General features: G+C 46.0%; 1 protein-coding gene across 1 annotated transcript in view; it reads left to right on the forward strand.

Moving 5' to 3' along the window:
- GPC3 (glypican 3) overlaps positions 1-20,751 on the forward strand; it is a 139,613-nt gene that overhangs the window by 53,049 nt on the left and 65,813 nt on the right. The window contains exon 3 of the mRNA XM_021548345.4: positions 10,324-11,018. Within this exon, the coding sequence (XP_021404020.3) occupies positions 10,324-11,018 (695 nt within the window). The remainder of the gene's footprint in view (positions 1-10,323; positions 11,019-20,751) is intronic.

Genomic DNA, 20,751 nt, shown 5'->3' on the forward strand with positions numbered 1-20,751 from the left:
TGTGAGTCTTGCTCTTGAGAGCCAAATTATCATCTCGTGCTCCTGTTACAATGGTTGCCTTGCTCTCACAGGGGGGAATAAGGAGATGATAAAGCATCTTCCTTGTAAAATGAGTGTTAATCAAAGCAGGGCTTTGAGCCAGGACTAGCAGGATGCAGGAGCCATGAGGAATGCTGGGTGTGGACCAGCCATGGGCTCAGCTGGGGCCACCAGGACATGATGTCCCACCTTCTGCTTCCTCCCTGGGCTGGGACCTGCCCATGCACCAACTTAGAAAACACAGTCAAAACCAATCAAACAAAGAGAACTCACAAAAAACCCCCAAACCAGCAACCCCCTGAAAAAGCCAAGCAAGCAAGCCCTGCTTAAACAAAGACAGACAACCCACAAAAAACCCAACTCACAAAAAACCCAACCCAAAAAACCTATCAAACCACCCTTCCCCACAAACAAACAAAACAGTTTTCATCAAAACAATCTCCCCCCCAGCAAAACCACTGATGTTTTGGGGGGCTTCACTCAAGGTACCATAGAGGAAGGAAGAGAAGAAGTGAGTCTAATGTTTGGAAAGTGCTAAGGCTTGAAACTGGGGCCATCGTTAGGTCTTTGGAAATGGTGGCTGGGACTTGTGTGCCTGGCATGCCCTGAGTCCTGTCACAGGGGTGCTGCTGTGGCTGTGTGTCCTCTGTCAGCCCCTGTGGTGTTTCAGACAGGAGAGGGTTTGGGTACCCTGCTCCTTCTCCAGCAAATGCTGCTAAAATATTCTGCATCTGCTCAGTGGGTCAGGTGCTGCCAGGGAGCATTGGAGTGGCTGGTTCTGCCTGTGCTCCTGAAGTGATCGAGATTCACAGTCTGATATTGGAAACCTCTGTCCTTCTCTGAGGTGTCTTGAGACAAAAGCTTGGAAATCACTGAATTGCTTTTGGGAGCCTGCACATTGTTCTGTGTCTTGGAAACAGTCACTCCTTAGGGGGAAGAGTTATTCCGATGTTGGTTGCTGTATGTTGCTGAGTAATGGCTTTCCCAAGTTCTGCCAGCACAGGTAGGAAACTGATAACAGAAATAAAGGGGCTGGAGTGACTAAAGGATGGTCAACAGGTGCCCTGATATAAGTGCAAGTGCTGTGTGTTACTGTAGGGATCAAGAACTGATCTTCTGCCATTTGCTTTTCCTCAGACAGTTGAGATAACTTTAAAGAGAATTTGGCTAGGAGAGATTATTAAGGAAGGAATTTGCTGCTTAAATAAATAGTCTGCTCTCCATTGTTGGAGACTTAGCAGGCTGATAAAAGCCCTCTGGAATGAAAGGGAGCCTGGAAAGCCCGCCTCAGATCTGCCTTGCTCTAAAGTTACTGGGACCAATGCACTTCCAAACAATTTTTTTTTAACTTTTTGAGTCTAAGCTCAATTTGAGCTGGTTGCTCCCTTTATCTTCACTTATTCTGATGAATAAAGGAATTTGCTAGGCTTGCAATTTTTTTCAGGAGTTGCTTATAACTTTTAGTTTAAAATAAGTAGAACTATGCAAACTGGTGTCCTGGTCTTTAGAAATGCTTGGCTTGTAAATTTGAGTAAGAATGCATGAAATCACTTGCCCTCTGCTTGATATGTGTGGCTTGTCATTCACCTTTGAAAATGTATGCTGCTTTTTTGATATCTTGATAACCCCATTAGGTGGATGTTGCAGCCTCCAATTAGTAAAATAAGGCTGGGTGACCAAGTGATGGGGTTTTATTGGTTTTGTTTGTTTGTTTTGTTGAGTGTTTTGTTTTAGTTTTGTTTGGTTTTGTGTGTTTTTATTTTGGTTTGGGGATGTGTGGGGCAGAAATGTGCTTTGCGTTCAAAAATAAAACCAAAACAATCCTAGATGTGCTTTTGCAAAATGCTTGGGTCTGTGATATTTGCTCAGTTACCCAGGGCAGAGGGGTCTTTTTCCTGAGGTTTCTGTAGCTATTCTTGCTGCACTAGGCTGAGCACCTGGCTTGAAATAAGTGTTGTAGATGGAGTCTGTTGTCTGCAGCAAATTGGAGAGGTAAGAGAGACTAGGGGCAAAGAAAATAAGTATTTGGGATTAAAAAAACAGGGAAGGTGAACTTGAATCCTGAGCCTTATGTGGGTTTCAGCATCAGGATGGAGGCATGGGGGTGTGGAGAGAAGTTTATCTTTCTCTCATCTGACAGGTTACAGCACAACCTTTGCCTCCACCACAGCGACCTTTCAGCTGCAGAAGCCTCTTGCATCCTCTCACTCAAATTTTCCAGCTTGTGCTCCCAGGGCTTGATTTGATCCTGCTTCTCCAGGCCCTTATTCCTCTTACCCTTTGATTTTGATAAAGAATCATGTTCACTCACCGCTTGCACCAGCCTCGACTGTTTGCATTTTTAACTTTGTGTGTATTAAATTTTCAGGAATCTGTTAAGCATTCACACATCTGTCATGGCACAAAGCGTTATCTTTCTTGATTCTCAGGAAAACAAATTGCACAATGGATGTGCAACCAATATTTCATGAAAAACGCCAACAAACAGAATGCCCAGAAAAGATTTTACTGCCGAGTCATTCTTGTGAGGTGCTTGCTGTGAGATTTTTTTAGTTTTTTTTTTTTAACTTTCACTTGGAATGTAGGTTCCTTGTGTTGACTTGGGTACTCCTAAGGGTCTCTAGGGATCTCTCAAGGTATCCTGGTGCCCCTCAAAAAAATATTGCTTGTCTGTGATCCATTCCAGCACTTTTTTTTGACCCTGCCTTTTGCTGTCATGACTTGTGGATGCCAGCGAGGGGTACAGAGCACTGCACTGAGCTCCCTCCAGGCAGGGTCTGGTCCAGGTGTGGGGCTGGCTGGAAATGGGGAGCTGTGGGCACCAGCATTTCTTGTTTCCTTGCTTCTGGGCTGGTAGCAGCTTGTGTTGGGGAGCTCTGCAGTTTGCATTAACAAAGTTTTTGTGTGCAGGATATAAATATTAAATGGGAGAAGCACAGTGTGACTAATTGTGTAACAGTTGGACTGTTACCTGGACTGGAACAGGAACGTGTTTTCAGGGCAGTTTGAGAGGGTATAATGAGATGGATTGTACAGTGTTTTTATTAGAAACTTCAGGGAGTGTATTTCAAACTGCCAGGGCACTATATAAGCTGAACAATTAAAAATAAATGGTTTTGCAGCTTGGTGTTCTGATAGAAACAGATAATTAGGAGAAGATGCTTTTCTGAGAAAGGCATAAGGATTTAGCATTGGCTGGTGAGCAACACTGGCTTGGAAACTTGTAGCTTGGCTCCTGTGGTAGTGAAGGCAGTGGGTATGGAGCTGGGAAAAACCTTGTCTCATTTAAAGACTGGACCTTTGTGCTGTTGGACTGGTGGTGATGGAGCAAAGGTAGAAAGTGCAAACCTTGATGGCTTAAAATTAAGGAAACAGAATAACAGAATTGTTCTACTTTTTATTACTAATGCTTTGATGCTAATCTCCTAAGCTTGGGAGCCCGAGACCATAATTTTTATGGTGACAATATTGTAAAAATAATCCAAAAGGCTGTGTCATAGTTGGAAAAAAAAAGCATTTCCTAAGCTTTAAACCCAAATGTGCTCAGTGAAACAAACCCTGTAAGAGCAGCAGTGGCACCATCTGATGGGTTTTGTAATGCCATAGACAAAAGTAATTATACTGCTTAGAAGAGCTTTTGTCTGCAGATAATGTTGTTAAAAACTTGCAGTGTAGTGTAAATCATAACGGAACAAATCTGGAGGCTGCTCTTATTGCTGCCAGGGGAAATTCTCTTAGATTTTGTTTCCTTTCTGCTCAGTATATTGCAAACCTTTTCCAAGTTGGTAAATAAATATTACCTGCTGTTTGAAAAATGACTTGGGGTTCATCTCACCAGTAGTGCCTGTGGCTGCCAGGCCGTTATTGCAAACAGTTGTTCCTCTCTTGGTGAGCTCTGTTGTGTTTTGGGAACACAGGCTGTTGTGATGGGGCTGGAGTTGTCTGATTCATTGGAGATATTAGAGAAACATTTCTTCTTTTTAGAGCTCACTCACATGAGAATTCCTGTGGCTTCTTTTGCCACTTCTGAGCAGTGGCACAGCAAGAGCCAGGTCAGAAAATACTTGTTGAGCTTACAAACTCCCAAACTTCTAGCATTTCCTTGATGAACATTTGAATTCCAGTCCATGAAGGTTGGTAGTATTTTTGAGGGGATGAGCAGTTTTGGCTTTTAGATGTAAGGGATTTTTAAAGGTTTGGGAACCTTGGTCCTGCAGGAAATGCAGTGATTGCATTGGGAACAGATGAATGAAATGATTAATTTTCCAATGTCCTGCCTGGACACCCATGCTTTCATCTCTGTGGGCTGAGAGATTCCAGTGCCCAGCTCCCTCCTGATGATTTGCTATTTGTGTCCTGAGAAGTGAAGGGAGAAGTTTTGCCATCAGCAGGGAAGTGCCAGAAATCAGGTGGACCAAGGCAGGTGGAGCCTGGCCAGACCCGAGGCTCTCTGACCCTGCAGGTATTGCTGTGCCTTGTGCAGAGAGTTTGGTGAGCAGGGACCCTCCAGGGACAGCCTGGGAGCAAACCCAGGGTCAGGAGGAGAGCCACTGGAGCCTAAAAGAGGAACTTCAGCAAATGCACTGAGCTCCTGGAGCTGGGTCACTCGCTGCCCTGGAGCATTTCCATCATAGATGAGGTTCATTGTGCGAGGAGGAGCACATTCATACCTAAAAGGCATGGAAAGTGCATTTTGTGGAGCTGGTAAGATTTGAAAATGGTCCCATGTGCAGGACAGGGAATCACTGTGTGCCACATTTGCAGTGTAGCGCTCCAAGCAGCAGCATCCTGGGGAAGGGGCAGGAAATAAAATGCATCATCATCATCATCATCATCTGTGGAGGGAAATTCAGCTAACTGCCAGTGATCTGTGTTGACCCCAAGGGAAGTTTCTGCTGCATGGAAATCAGTTTTATGTTCATTTTACAGTTTGGAATAGTGCATGAGGATTCACCACTCTGCCACAAACTCCTGGAGGAGATGGCCCTGGAGTTTCCCAAGGGCATAGGGAAATGATGGTGACACCATGACCTTGTCTAGAACTACTTGCTGGGTTTTCTCCCCTCAAAAAACCCTGAGCCTTGCTTTTACTGGCTCTTGGTAGTGGAATAACAAAGGTTGTAGTTCCTCCACTGTGAAGAGATATCTTGGTGGTCAAGATATGTGTGGGGAGACAAGTTTTTAAGTCCTTTGCAGAAGTGCAGATGGGACTTGTGAGCTCAGCTCCTGAGAGTAAGTGGGAGTAGCCATGGTGGGAGCGTCCCTGCTCAGAGGGAGTTTATGGCTGCAGGATTTATGTGTCTAGATGTCAAGAAACAGGAAAATCTGTGTTGTAGGTGCAGTTCTAATGCCTTCGTATTAATGTGCTATGGGGTGCATGGGTCACACAGTTCTGCACCTCTGCCTTTGTTCCCTTCCCAGCTGCCTGTGGATGGTGAGCTGGTGGTGCAGCAGGTTTTGCTGTGCAGCCTCTTCACCTTTGCTGAGCCTTTGCCAAAGAAGACTTGATGGCTGTGGTGTGACACCCAGAGAAGGGCAGCTGTCCCTGTTGGAAGCTTGTCTTTACAGCAAAGCCAGAGCAGCACATCAGTGGAGGGGCAGCATGAAGCCTGTGGTACGTCCTGGTGCCTGACTGCCATGGTGGACCCTGCTGTCCCTCCTCCTGGTCACAGTGGTGTGTGGAGGTGGCTCCTGTGGTGCTGGTCTTTAGTGAGCTGGCATGGGAGGCAGAAGGAGGACAGACCTTGTTCCACCTTCCTAAACACCTTCAGCTGCTTGTGAGGCAGCACTTGCTGAGCTTGGAATTGGAGGTGCATCTCTGTAGCTGCCCCAGCTCTGCAGCTGCCATCTGGTTTTGGCTCTCCCCTCTCTGGGATGCTGGATGGGAATGGCTTGCTGGGGTCACTTGTACCAACCCCTTGTGGCTCAGGCAACTGCATCACATAATCTCTTAAATAAACCTATCAAGTGGCAGACTGGGCAGGAGCCTCCTGCAGCCTGGGGCAGCCTGTAGGTTAATCCAGAGCTCCTCTGGCCTCGCTGCCGACCCCTTTGAAGTTTGCTGCAGCTTAAGAGCCAACGTGCTTTCTCAGGAAAGCTGGCATTTTTACTAAGCAGCAGACTCTTATTATCTGGGCTGAGAACACAGCGATTTCCTTCTCCTGCCAGTAATCCCCACTCAAGGCACTGTTATGCTCTTTTACAATTTATTTTCTCTAATTGCCGGTTTGCAGTGGTCCCACAGCTCTCCCTGGATTGTGTTCTGGGGAATTTTTTGCACTTTGAAAGGAGCTTAGTCCTTCCCTTCTGGTTGCTGGAATCAGGCAGCAATTCCTCTCCAGGTACTTCAGCAAGAGTCCAGCCTGACAAATAAGTAATAGCCTGTGCTTTTCAACTAGTGACTGATATCTGTGGTCCAGAGTAGGTTCAGCTGTTTCATTCATCCTTTGGGAGTCCTGATAAACTGCCCTTGACTGAGGCAGTCAACAGATGTACAGCACCAGGGCACCAGTGCTGGGCTGGTGATGATGCTCTGCCTCCCATCCTGCAAGCACTCCCTTGGTTTCTCTTTCCTGGACAGGTGTCTAAGCCACAAGCAGACAGTTTCTCCAAGAGAAATACTGTGGGAAACTGTGTCAAAATCTTTCCTAGAGTCCTGGTAGACAACATCCCCAGCCTTTCTTAGATCCACCAAGCTGCTCACCTTATCATAGAAGGAGATGAGATTGGTCAAGCAGGACCATGACCCCACGTGGGCTGGGCCTGATGCCCTGGCTGTCTTGTACATGCCACATGATGACACTCAAGATCATCTCACCCTCCCAAGTCCTGTCTCATTTTCCAACCTCCAGTCACTTGGGACCTCTGTGGGTAACCAGGACTGCTGGTAAATGATGGGCAGTGGCTCGTGAGTTCCTCTGCCTGCTCCCTCAGTATCCTTGGGTGGATCCCATCCAGCCCTGTTGGTGTGTATAAGTGGTGTAGCAGAGCCCTGAGCATTTTCTCCTGGATTATGGAGACTTTGTTCTACTTCCCATCCCTGTCTTCCAGCTCAGGGTGCTGGGTTCCTGGGGAAAAACTGGTTTTACTAAAGACTGAGGCCAAGAAGGTTTTAAATACATCTGCCTTTTCCTCAGCCTTTGTCCCTGTGTTTCTCCCTGCATCCACTAAAGGATGGAAATTATCCTGAGCCTTTCTTTTGTTGCTAATGTGTTTAAAGGAACACGTCTTATACTCTGCTACATGTGCATCTGTGTGCATACTCTGCAGAGATGGAGATTGTAAAATGTGAGCCCTGCTCAGCTGTGCAGTGCTTTTGCCTGCTGAAGCTGGGGGCAAGCCTGATGCTTTGCTTTGTATTCACACTGCTTCAGCCAGACCTGCAAAACAGCTGCCTTAAATGGCAGCTTTTGAAAATATCCTTGAAAAAAAGAAATAGAAGAGAGAAAATATTGAATTATCCTCCAGCATTGAGTTTCAATAATGCTATGTTATGAGTGGGGCAGATTTTACCAGCAGAAATCCAGCTGTGGGATTTGATGGGGGATCAGACGCCTGTGTCACGTCTGTAATGCACTGTCCCCACTGTGTCCCTGTGAGGTTCCCTCATGGGAGCACAGGGGTCTGACCTGCAAAGTTTCCTCCCCTTTGAAGCCCTCGGAGCCTGGCTGAGGGTCACTGCAGCTGCTGGCAGCTGGGAATTTAGAATTCCTGCAGCCAGCGCTTTCCAAGGAATATTTCAGAATAAGCAGCTACTGTGGGAGTTGGGTGGGAGAGATTTTGGATGTGTAAGACTTCTTTTTTATGAAGTTTTATTATTTCTTGCATCTATTAATAGGGCAGCAGGAGTCTCCATATGCTTTTATAGTCCCTGTTGCGCTTTCTAATGGATATATGCAAAAGCTCCAAGGGGCATAAAATAGACACTCTCAGCCAGTTATTATGATAAAAATTATGTGCATGTCATGACCGTTAAAGCAGTGGGACTGTGTGTGCATGCTCTCTGATACACCACTGTTCTCCCTTCCTTTCTGAAGCTCTTCTTGCTGTAGGAGGTTTGCATAGGAGCTTGGAATATTTTTCTAATCAGTGAAGAGTTTTTTGGCTCTGATGATAACTGGCAAAGCACAGAGGAGCGAGAAAACGGAGAAGTGATGGCTTTTTCTGAAGGGAACTAACAGAGAAGAGGGTAAAGGCGAATCATGAGGCACAGCATGAAAATCCTGGCACCGTCTCCACTGCTGTCAAAAAAAAAAAAAAAACACTGGTCCAAAATGTTCTTTGTGCTTTTTGAGGCAAAAGCTATTCTAGTGTTCTTGAGAATAAAGAGTGGGGGGGAAAAAGTTTTGTAATCCACGTGCCCTCTTTAAAGAGACTTTTTTTTTTTTTTAACTTTTAATAGTACAACCAGAATTTCGTACAGTGCAATAGTGCAACTGCTCTGCTTGCATTGCCCAGTCTGTGTCACACTTGCTGCTGTCTTGCCTGGAGAGCTTTGCCATCCTCTGTCTGGGGTGAGGAGCAGGATGCTGGCTTCTATGGCAGGGAGAGAGGGGCCCTGTGTCCCTGCACTGCTGCTTGAATCTGTGCTGTGAGGAAGGAAGGAATGCTGTCCCCTGGGAACACAGATGGGACATTCTGGCTTGCTGGGACATTCCTGGTGTGAGTGTCTGGAGCTGTGGACAAAATGCTTCAGCAGCATGCCTGGGAGGTGTGCAGGCACCAGCTGGGATGGAGACACTGCTTGCAGAAGTATATCAGTGGTTTCTGCTCTGATCCCTGCTTTCACCACAGCTGGGATGGGGAGCAGCAACAGCCCCTTGTCCTTCCAGGCATCCCTAAATAGGGAGAACCCAGGAAGAAAGATCTGAAAGTCCTGGAGATGTGATGGTCTTGAATTCTATTGAATAAGCAAGAGGTAGTGCAGGGCGAGCAGCAAGGCCCAACATTGCTTGTGGCAGTGTTGATACTGAACCCCTGTGGAGATGTGTCAGGCCATGCACAGCTGCGTTCCAGCCTTAACAAATGGGGGAGATAACTCTTCTGGCTTTAAAAATTAAACATTCCCTTTAATTATTGAACATGAATAATTTTCATGCAAATTGAGCCAGGATGTGTGTTTCCAGAGTGACAGAGTTGAGACCAGTTACATCGTGGGGTGTCAGTGACCTGTGAACTGAAAGGCTGTTCATTAATTTTAGCATTTTGTGAATAGTACCCTGGAGAGTGGGACACAGGCTGGCAGAGCAAGCTGGCCAAAGAAAAAGACTTTTGTTTGCACTGATGGCCTCCCCTTCCAATGCTTTAAGATGCCAACTGGTGTGTGTATGTGTACACACACCAGTATGTTGTCCTTCTATAGTAGGGTATGGATATTTGGGAAGCCTCCTGGTGTGGAGGGCTATAATGAAAGGAATGACTGTGGGGGCTTCCCTGCTCACCTCGTGGAGGAGATGTGGGCTGAAAGTCCTAAAGTTTTTGAAGGCAGAGGTGGGAAAATGCATTGTGGTTTTTCCTAGCAAAATGACAGTCTCTGTCTAAAACTTGAATTTCACGGGACAGTGTGGGACAGCTTGATGTGTATCAGAGTGTTCCTGGCTGGGCACCCACAGGGGGACATGGCACCACTGGCTCTCAGCACCACTTTGGACAATGAGCAGTTCCCATCCAGGGCAGATGAAACATTGGATCTGCATCTGAAGTGAGCCTGGTGCATTTAGGAAAATTGCAGTACTCTGGGGGCTTTTCCAGTGCCTTTGAGGATACTTGGTGCAGGGTACCTGCTGGGAAGAGAGTCAGAATATTGTCTGTGATTAACTCCTATAAACATTTTCCTTTTCATAATGGAATGTCAGCATTTACTGTTTCCTAATTTTAAACACTGTACAGTTTGTCAAACATTTATCTCTGCCTTAAATTAAGTCTGGAGATAGAATTCCTGTTAATTTCAAATCAATATGAAAGGGGGTAAAGAAAGAAATTGCAGTCCAGCCCTTTTCTTGAATCAATATTTTCTTTAAAAGCTGAAATGTTAACTAGATCATAGGGTTTTTTGCCATTTTGAAATGTAGCTTCTGTTTAAAGAATTTATGCATTTCCCCTGGAAATTGCTGATGCTGGTGTTTTGCAGCAGGCACGGCTGCCAGCAGGTGTTTGACCCAAGGCAGGCAGGATGGGGCCAGTCCTGGCAGCAGTGATGTGGTAGAACATTATCCTCCCTGTTTCTGGGCTCATCATCTCTTAGTAACATTTTTTTGTTGTTGTTGTTGTTGTTCTGTTTTGCAGAAGCCTTCGAAATTGTAGTGCGGCATGCAAGAAACTTCACCAACAGCATGTTTAGGACCTACTACCAGAGCATGGGGCCCAGGGCTCTTAAATTTGTTGGAGAACTTTTTACTGATATCTCGCTGTACATATTGGGCTCTGACATCAGTGTCAATGACATGATAAATGAATTTTTTGACAGTTTATTCCCTTTGGTTTACTCTCACTTGATTAACCCTGGCTTCCCCGATCCCTCTATGGAAATGAGTGAATGTCTGCGGGCGGCCAGGAGGGACCTCAAGGTCTTTGGGAACTACCCCAAGACGATGATGACGCAGGTGTCCAAGTCCCTGCAGGCCACACGAGTCTTTCTGCAGGCGCTGAACCTGGGCATCGAGGTGATAAACACGACTGAGCACCTGAAATTCAGCAAGGACTGCGGGCGGGCGCTGCTGAGGATGTGGTACTGCTCCCACTGCCAGGGGCTGCTCCTGGCCAAGCCCTGCGCCGGCTACTGCGGGGTGGTGATGCAGGGGTGCCTGGCGGGCGTCCTGGACATCCATCACCTCTGGAAGGAGTACATCCAGGCTCTGGAGGGGCTGACCAGGGGCATGCATGGCATCTATGACATGGAGCACGTGCTGCTGAGCCTGTTCTCCGTGGTGCGCGACGCCGTCGTCCACGCGCAGAAGAACGAAGGGAAGCTCTCCACAGCTGTGAGTAGCTCTCTGCAGGTCCCCGGGCTCTTTGCTGTGGCTTATGCACAAACTCTTTGTGTTGAAACCAAGCTGTACCTACCTTTCCTCCTGCCAGCAAATGGCTCCAATTACCAGCACCTTCCCACCCCCTTCTAATCTTCAAAAAAACTTTTGGTAGCATTTGAAACTGGTGTTTGCATGGCCTGGGTTTCCATTAAGGGTTTTGCCTCTTTTTAGGTTTGTCAGAGCAGAAGGGTCTGGACTTGCCCTGGGGTGTGAGATTGGGAGCTGAGATGTCCCAGCATCTTCAGTTTGCCCTGAGTGCTGTGCTTGCCCTGGGTAGCTCTGGAAGGCTGGTCCTGCTCTCCAGGTGTCCTCTACCTCCTTTAACATCACAAAATGTACCCCCAAATAGATGCCAGGCAGAGGCATGTGCTGTAGCATCTCCTGATTTACCAAAAAAGAGCTGATTCACCATTTTTTAGTAACTCATTCCAGTTTTGGGCTGCATTTAATGAGATTATTTCTTATTTTTATTTTACTCTTTAAAAACACATTTTGGGAATTTCTCAGCTTCCTGAGAAACTGAGGCTGTCTTGTTCTGAAAATCCTGCTGCTCCATTTGAACACCAAGGACAAATGTACTGTGAAACTATGGCTTGTTCTGCAGGGGAGATTTTCCTTGAGACACAACTGAACTGCTCCATGTGGGGAGGGAAGAGTTGGAGGTGGGGCAAAGGTGTGGGAGCGTTGTAATAGTTTGCTTAAAACCAAAGATGATTAAAATCTGACACTGTTTCCCTGTTAGCTGCTTGTTCCTGCCATTCTTGACTCCTGTTTACAACAGAGCTGTGTTTATGTAGGTCACTGTACTACTTGCACTGTAAGTAACTCTTATCTTTTTTGGGGGGTGCCATGGAAATGGATCAGCTTATGGGCTTTGAGCTGTGTGGCACTAAGCCAGCAGCCCTCTGTGCTGCTCTCTGTGCTGGCTTTGCTCAGCCACCACCCTTGTGCAGGCTGTGAAACATGGTGGTGGCACTCGGTGGTTTCCCAGCCCAGGAAGTTTGGCTCACATGGAGCAAGCTTTCTCCACTGCTTAGAAGGGTTTAGGGACCAAACTGCACTGAGTTGATTGCTTTTGTGTTGGAGTGAGCAGGAGGAGTCTGTGGCTGGGCTGGGTGTTGGTCACCTGGGCAGATGGGCCCAGGACTTGTGGGCAGCATGGTAAGCTCCAGGGAACAGTGTAGGACATTGGCTTTCAACCTGCCTGAGTCCCTTTCTGCAGAAAATCACTGTTTCACAGCAGCCTGACAAGCACTGCTTGTGCAGGGAGGTTCTAGCTCCCACAGAGCCAGGGGAAGTTCTCAATCAGCCAGAACCATCTGCCAACCCTTTCTGGAACAGCAAAGGAGCAGAGATGTAACTGTGGGTTTACCTTGAGTTCAGGTGAGATGGAGAGTTCACGTTACAGTGGATAATGAGAGAAAACTCAGCTCAGCTCTAAGCCCAGTTGGCATTTCCAGGGCAGTAACAAACAAAACTTACTTCTATATGTGAGCCTGTTTAATCTCAAAAGATTTATTGACATATTCAACTGTGAGCAAAAGCATCCAACATGTTTTACATCAGTGGTCCCACCATGTGTGTAGGTGCTAAGGCAGAGCAGAAGCATTGTGCTTGTGGGCTGTCTGCCAGGTTTTGTGAGCACTGCTGTAAGGCCTGAAAGGATCAGTGTTTGTTCTCCCATATCTTTCTTCTATTGGCACAGCAGCAAAAATGCACTTTTTCTTGGAGATGCCCACGACCATAGTGAACAAACATGACTGAATTCAATATTACTGAATACTGAGACCTTGATCTGTCCACAGAGAATGAGTTTGTGGGAGGACAAGTAGATGGAGCACCACTAAAGTCAACACAAAGCAGTAGAGCTGCCCATCCTCTGCCAAACCAGAACATAAATTGACTTCTTTACAATAAAAATTACTGGGCATTACAAAACCATTCAGTTCTTTTGTACTTGGTAAAGCTATTGGAATTCATTAGTGCCCTATGTAGCTGGGTACTTATTTAAACATAACTCCTCTTGATTTTTTAATACTTCAGTGATTCGTTTCTTCGCTCTAGAGACATTTTTGTGTTAATGGAGTGAAGGAGAAAAAATCCAAGCCAAAAACGCCAGTTGCCTGGCAATTGTCACCAAAAAAGAATGGCCACTGGGTTTTTGAAGTTTGTTTTTAAATCACTGATGTTGCTCAATTAAGGGTTTTATGTCAGACCTGAGCCCAGAGCAACTTTTTTTTTTTTTTTACAAGTGAGAGTATGAGCTGTTCAGTGGAGAAATAAGGCAATAATGGAAGCATACAGTATTGCAGAGGGCTTACTCTAACAGCTGAGCTGCATCAGGACCTGGGGTAAATATCTTTGTAAGATATCACTTTGTAAATGAAAGAATACACCTTTTTTTTTTATTTAGTTGTGCTATTGATGAAAGTTTCTCTGTTAAACTTATCAGCACATATTGAGTTTCAAAGAATACACTTGGAAGCAAACAGTTATTTTTACTGTAATTCTGTAAATATGATTGTTTTTAGACACTGTAGCCATACCAAAGTATGAAATGCCACAGGGCTTGTCTTGGAAAATGTGAGGTTTTACACTCACCCTGGCTTCTCATACTGACTTCTTTTATTACTGACCTTGGCCACCACTTCTTCTGTAGGCAAAGAACAGTTCACCTGCATGGTATTAAGAATAATGACAGGTTATTTAATTGTCATTAAAATCCTCTGGAATTATGGAAAACTTATCTTCCATGCCCATAGTGATTATACCATGACAAACAGCACTACTGCCCTTGCCTGTCCTTTGGGCTTTTTCTATTTTTTCCAGCATTGGTGGCATTTCTGCAGCAGTGGCTTTCCCTCCTGGTAGTTCAGATCCTCAGGCATGTTACCTGACTGAGCATCTTCTCTCCATCTTCTCTCTCCCTTGCCCACCCCCTAGGCTGGGTGTGGGATTCACACACAGACCTGGACCCATCTGCAGCTTGGAGCAGGCCTGGCTACAGAGGGCTCATGAACTGAGCTCCAGAGGTGTTGCAGAGCCTCCAGGTGGGTTTCTGGGGAGCTCTGCAGTCTCCGGGAGGAGGAGGTCATGCTGCTGTAAATGTGCTTTTGGAAAGTGTGTCTCCAGGCATGCATTTAAATGGGAGCCTGTGTTGTTCCAGGTCTGTAAACAGCAGTGCAGAAGAGTGAATTCAGTAATGTGGTAGTAAACAGTTCCCATCCCAAGCCTTGCTTTAGTAGCTAATTTGTCAGCCATGGTGTGTGTTAGGGCTTTATTATTTCTACAATTTGTCTGCTTAAAAACTTCACCCCTAAAACCTGCTATTAAAATACTTTATCAAGGAGGCTGACTCTCAGGACACACTGGGAAAAAAATGTGCTGTCTAGGTCCATATCTATATTAATTTTCTAATCTCCTACCTTTTCCCTGGTTTACAATCTGCCTAGTATGTCCACCTCTTAAATCATGAGTGTAGGAAAGAATGATTTTAGTCAATCTCTTTGTGCTTTTTTACCACAAACCAAGACAAGTTGGAGAGATGCAGTACAAATAAGCTTAATAAAATATTCAACCCCAATACTTCCAAAAGTTAAATACTTTCTCTGTTATTGGAATTACAAGGGAGACAGGGGATCTTGTATAGGTAAAGTTGATCTCCTCTTGAGGTTAGAATGAGGGAATAGTTTAGGTTGGAAGGGACCTTAAAGATCATCTGGTTCTGAGCCCCCTGCCATGGGCAGGGACACCTTCCACTATTCCAGGCTGCTCCAAGCCTCATCCACCCTGGCCTTGAACATTGCCAGGGATGAGGCAGCCACAGCTTCTCTGTGCTTGTGCCTCACCACCCTCACAGTCAAGAATTTCTTCCTAATATCCAACCTAAACTTCTGTCAGCTGAAAGCCCTTCCTCCTTGTCCTATCACTCCATGCCCTTGTAGTAAGTCCCACTCCAGCTTTCTTGGAGCCCCATCAGGCACTGGAAGGTGCAGTGAGATCTCCTGGAATCTTTCTCTTCTCCAGGCTGAGCAGCCCTGACTCTCTCAGCCTGTCTCCTTAGCAGAGATGCTCCAATCAACTTTGTCACCCTCACTCCAGCAGATCCGTGTCTTTCTTATCTGGGGGGGCCTTGGAGCTGGAGGAGATACTCCAGGTGGGATCTCACTAGAGTGGAGTAGAGGGACAGAATCCCCTCCCTCACCCTGCTGCCTACCCCATTTTGATGCATCCCTGCTGCTCAACCCCTGCTGCTCCCCTTGCAGTTGTTTGTGCAGCTCTGCCTGCAGAGCATTGCCCAGAAAGGAAAGAACAGGGAGCTCAGCAAAGTCTTTTTTTTTTTTCCCACTCAGAACTGGTGACTGAGTTTCTAGAAAATCCAATTAAATTGCAAAATTAGGCAGAGCTTTGTTCAACCACTTGCATTCATCAGAAGGAGGGAAGCAGAAAGGTGGCAGTGCTATATGGGAACAGCATGCAATTCCCAATGTGCTTGTCCTGTGAGCAGATCCCTGCTGCTTTACTTTCCTGCAAACACCTTTAAAAGACTGTTTAGGTCTGGGTTAACTAGATTATACAGCTGTGCTGCTGGGTGCTGTGGAGGTGATGCCATTGTGCAGGCTGGGTTTGATGTTATCCCAAAGCTGAAGTGCTCATCTCACCCAGCTCAGGGAGAGTGCTTGGTGTGACCCCAGCTCTGATGGCCTTGGGAAGCCTCAGAGTCAGGAAAACTGGACCCTTTCTTCCCTAGTCTTTAGGGAATCCTGGCAGGGAGTTCATGACTGTGTTGTAAAGATAACGAGGTACTTTGGTTGATTGTAGCACCGCAGAAACATTGCTGCAGTGTGTGTTCAAAACAGCAGTTCCAGCAGATACACTGGGTTGAAAATCAAGAATATGTAAATAAAGGGACTTTTGGCACCCGGGAATGAAAATGTCACCCGTTGCCATACACAGAGATTTAATACATTTGTCAGCAGTGATGCCAGGCTGGTTTTCCCCAAATACTGCCCAGGAGCTGCTTTTGGGGCCATCTCACCTGGTGACATGCTGGAAGCTGCTTTGCTCAGCAGGTTGCACCGGCAGGGAGCTCTGCTGAGTTTTCCTACCTGCTAATGGATTTTTCTGTCTGTACTAGAGCTGGCAAGAGATTTGTGGGGAAAGCTTTGAAATTACAGTGCTGTTTGCAAAGTCCTTCCCTCTGAGACACCAAACTCGGTTTCTTTGTACTTTTAATGTGGGTTGCTTTTTGTTGGCATCTCTCCTGGGAGAGTCAGCTGGATGTACAGCCTCTGTATTTTCAAGTTCTTTATTGGCAAAGTTTAATCCTCAGGCTATTCTCTAATACTCTCTGGTAGCTAGCTCCATTTTTCACTTAAAGCTGGAAATACAGGAGAAGTTTTAGTTTTCAGTGATCTTAGACCCCCTCAGAACTATCCCAAGGTGTGTGTATCGTGTATTTTGTTATCTATTTTGTGATAGGCAGTGTAAGGTGCCTGATAAGTGTGTTAAAGCAAGCATCTGTTCCCCCTGCAGGATGAAAATAAACCTTATTATGAGGGCAGTATCAGCAGCATTCCCATTCCTGTGAAAAGACCTTGGGAGTACTATGATTAGTTGTCTGAAGAGGTTTCAGGTAGTAAAGATTTTCCGACACTTGGGGTAGCATATGGCAAAGCACTGAATTTCAAGGTGTTGATTTTGAGCTAGAAATCCCCAGATTGGTGGCTTGGCTGGTACTGGAAGAATAAGGACAAAAGTTATTCATACCTGCATTTTTGTAACCCAGTATCAACAATTTTGATCCACTCTGCTACAGGACTTAAATCTCTGGTTTAGTGTTCAAACACGCAATAGCAAATTAGGGACCTGCATCTCATTCTTGGAAGGGACTTTGGCATGAATGGTCTTGACCATCACTTGCCTCTCTAGGAGAGTGAGACTTGGGTTATTTGCAGCCTAGTGAAAGCTTTTCCTCTTGTCTGGCCTGGGAGGGAGATCCTTGGTGTCACAATTAATTAATTTATTCACTGCTAGCAAGAATTTTGCCAGTGAGGATGCAGGGTAGCACTTTTGCCTGTGAGGATGCAGGTAGTCTTTGGTCAGGGTTGTCCTTTTCCAGTGTGGGCAAAGTGGCACGCTGGTGTGCCCTTCTGCTTGCCCTGGTGGCATGACAAGGCTTTGAATCAATTTGTCACTGAGTGGGGCTCTGCAGAGCTGCTGGGTGGAACCAGTGGCCAGTGATGCTCAAACCTGTCACTGCAAAGCCAGAGGAGGTGGCACTGAACATCAGCAGAGGTTTAATTTAAAAATAGTGTTTGATTTTGCTTCTAGTTGTAAAGTTTTATATTATAGTCTTCTTTTTTGTTCTCCTTTTGTCCTTTTGACTGGACATGTTCTGGCCTCTGAGATGTGCCATTTCAAGGGAATTTGCAGTGGGGCCTTTTTTAAAAATAAAAAGTAGAAGGTGCTGACAACACCCCTTCTTCCCTGCATGCACATATGACAGCACATGGAGCATCCTTTGACAGCGTGTTAATGTCCAGCTTTGCACTGAAGACCACAGGAATCTGTTAACTTCAGTCTTGAGACAGATCACTTGGCTGGTGGCAACTTCATCCCCACTACTCTGCAGCTAAGAAAGAGTTTTTTAAGGCTGCTGCATTTTATGGGTGGGAATATCATAGAGCACCCACTGAGCCTGGCTTGATCTCCCTCCAAGATCACACATTGCCTGCGTTGCAAATGAGATGCACACAGGTTTGTGTGTGATGGGATATCTTGCATCTTTTTCAAGCTGAAGTCAGAACAAACCTAAAGACTTCATGCAGATTAATTACTGGTTCTGTGTAGCTGTCTGCATGTACTGTGGCTTGCCATGCTGCTTGTTTTAGTGGAGGAGCTAATTTGTTGTTTTGCAACTGGCTCCTGAGTGTTTAAAAAGATATTTGGTTCTGAGATGCCCTGGCATCAGTACAAAGAACTCTCAGAGTAAGTGGGGCAGGATACAGTCCTAACAGCTAAAAATGAGGGTACACAGGTTTTCAGTGTTTTGCAGCTTTCTGCACTGCACAGAACAGCTTCTTTTTTTCTCATCTCTTTTCTTTTTCCTGGCTCCCATCACAGCTGGCTTGGACAGCTGGACCTGGGATGCTTTGGGATGTAGGAGAGGAGGGAGCTGTGGTCATGCTGTGCAAAGCATTGAGGGAGGGGATATATGGGATGCCTTCCTTCACCTCTGAGCTTCAAGTGTTGATATTTCAGGCTGTCTGATTGTTTAAATAAATTGTAATGGTCAAGGACATAATGGGAGGTCTTGAAATAGATTGGATTTAAGCAAGAAAAAACCTGAGTTCTAGTCTGAACCAAAGATCATCAGAAAGCTCCCTCCAAGTGTCTTGAGGCTTTGTCTGTATCAAAAACTATGGGAGATGTGCTGGCCAGGGAGGAGCTGCCCCTCTGAATGGGGAGGGCTGGGGCACAGCCCTTTCACTGGGGCTGTGTTTGCAAATGAGCTTTGCAGCTGAACTTCTTCAGAGATAAAGCAACCCCATGCTCTGGGTCCTTGCTGAGATTTAGATTTGGTTTACCTGAAGGTTGCTACGAGCTGGTGGATAACAGAACAGGAGACTGTTAGGTGTGAGCTGATCCCCCAGCTTCTGAGGAGCCTGCAGAGGAGTGATATCCATGGCATGACCTGCCTTTATTCTTATTTAACTCGGTCCCTCCAGATGTGCCATTGCCCTGTACACTTACTGTGGAATGGTGGAGCTGCCTGTGGAATTCTCTGTTAAAATCCCCACACACCTTTCTTTTACCAGAGAGATTAAACCCCTGAGCATCAGCCCTGCAGACACGGCTCCCTGCTTGCTGCCCAGATTACTGCAGCCTCCTGCAACCCCCATTAACATAGATGCTTTATTAGCAAAATACATTCTGGCCCATTTCCTTTCCCGAAGATTTTTATCCTTGCTTAGACCCGCAGCTTTGCAACACCAGAGTTGTGCTCACCAATATCCATCTCCCTGTGCTTTTTACGCTAAACCCTCTTTTGGCCTCATTATCCGTGACTGCGGTTCCCACTCAGGCCTCCGTCCGGGGTCATTCACCGGGCATCCTTCATCTTAACAGCGCTGAGTTTACTCCCAGTGACAGTAACCCCCGTGAGTGCTGCTGCCCTAAAACCAGAACTATCTCTCCCATTAGCAATGCTGATGAACGAGCCAAGAACAAACCAGAAAGTTGAAAGCGACCTTCTGCAAAGCAGGAATAGTGCCCAGAGCTGCCCGGGCGGAGCAGAGGTGTTTTGTTTTGCTGGGTTGCAGTGAGTGGTTTGCTTCATTTTGAATTCTCTGCCCGTGTGTGGTGCTGTGAATTATATCATTTTTGCATCTTACTGTAAAGTGGCTTTGAGGTACCGGGCATGAAAGATGCTAAATACGTTTTGCTGGGGAAAAAATTTCAACAAACAGTTGAGGCAGATTTTTTATCCATCTGCTGCAGCAGTGCACCCCTCATTGCTGGGTCCTCACTGCCCTATCAGGCTACTGCAAAAAGAACTGGTGGCTTTTTCCATCCCTACCTGTTGTGTTGCCCCACTAATGAGCCCCCGAGGGCACGGAGCTTGCTTTCAGTAGATGAAGTTTGCCTCTAACTGCATTATTCTTCCGAAGATTTGTTTAAGCAAGAGCAGGCTGGCTGCAGAAAGCTGTGCTGATAGCCTACAGCTACTTGGGCAGATTTACTTCTGTTTAAAAATAAAAAGAAAAGAAAAAGCAAGGCAGCTGTTGGCAAATGTTGCAATTCTTTATGCAGGTGTATCTTTCTGACCTATTCAATTTTCACACCCAATTCTCTTCCATGCTACTGGCAAAGGTTGAGACGATGCTCTGAACCAGTGACCTGGAGAGAACCAGCTGGAGAGCTGGGTGGTTACTGAGGATAACTTGGGGGTGACTGATGTGCTCTGAGTTATGTCTTTCTGAAGCTTATTAACTCCTGGATTGCACATATTGATCTGTATCACTGTACAAATAAACCCAGAGAGCAGAGGGTAAGTGTTCCTGGAGGTACCCAAGCGCCCGTGCTGGTGTCTCAGTCATCCATCCTCTGCCTCCTCCCCGAGGGATGGCCCAAGAGCCTTGGAGCAGAGGGCACTTGAGGGCAGTGGGGTTGTGGGAGGGGATGCTGGGGTGGTTCTGATGAGCAAAATGGGCTCAGTGCATGGGCTCAAAAGGGTTTGTCCAGCAGAGGCTAAAAAACATCCAGGAAGGTCATCTCTGAGCCTTGCTTCGTGCAATTCCCATTATTTGAAGCCAGAAGGAAATGTAATAACTCCCCACCTGTAGATTTTGGTGCAAAATGTTTGTCTTTTCCATGAGCTTGGGAAATGCCCAGCTTGCAGCTTGCAATGTGAGTGGATAAACAAAAATGCATTATGCATTTTTAGTCAATTTTTTTTTCTCTGTCTAATGATTCTCCCACCTCATTTTGAAATTGTTGTGTATCAGTGTATTGGAATTCACTTCTCATAATCAAATACTAGTCCTCTGTTTGATGCTGTTAATAAAGGTGTTGTGATAAAGTCAGATTAATTTAATTTCTGTCTGCAAAGGCCTATTGTTGAATGAGTCCCTTTAGTACGTTAATCAGACATACAGCATTGTAACAAGGTTAAAAGTGCACA

This window comes from Lonchura striata, chromosome 4A (assembly GCF_050655825.1).
Source record: "Lonchura striata isolate lonStrDom1 chromosome 4A, ASM5065582v1, whole genome shotgun sequence".
NCBI classification, from domain to species: Eukaryota; Metazoa; Chordata; class Aves; order Passeriformes; family Estrildidae; genus Lonchura; species Lonchura striata.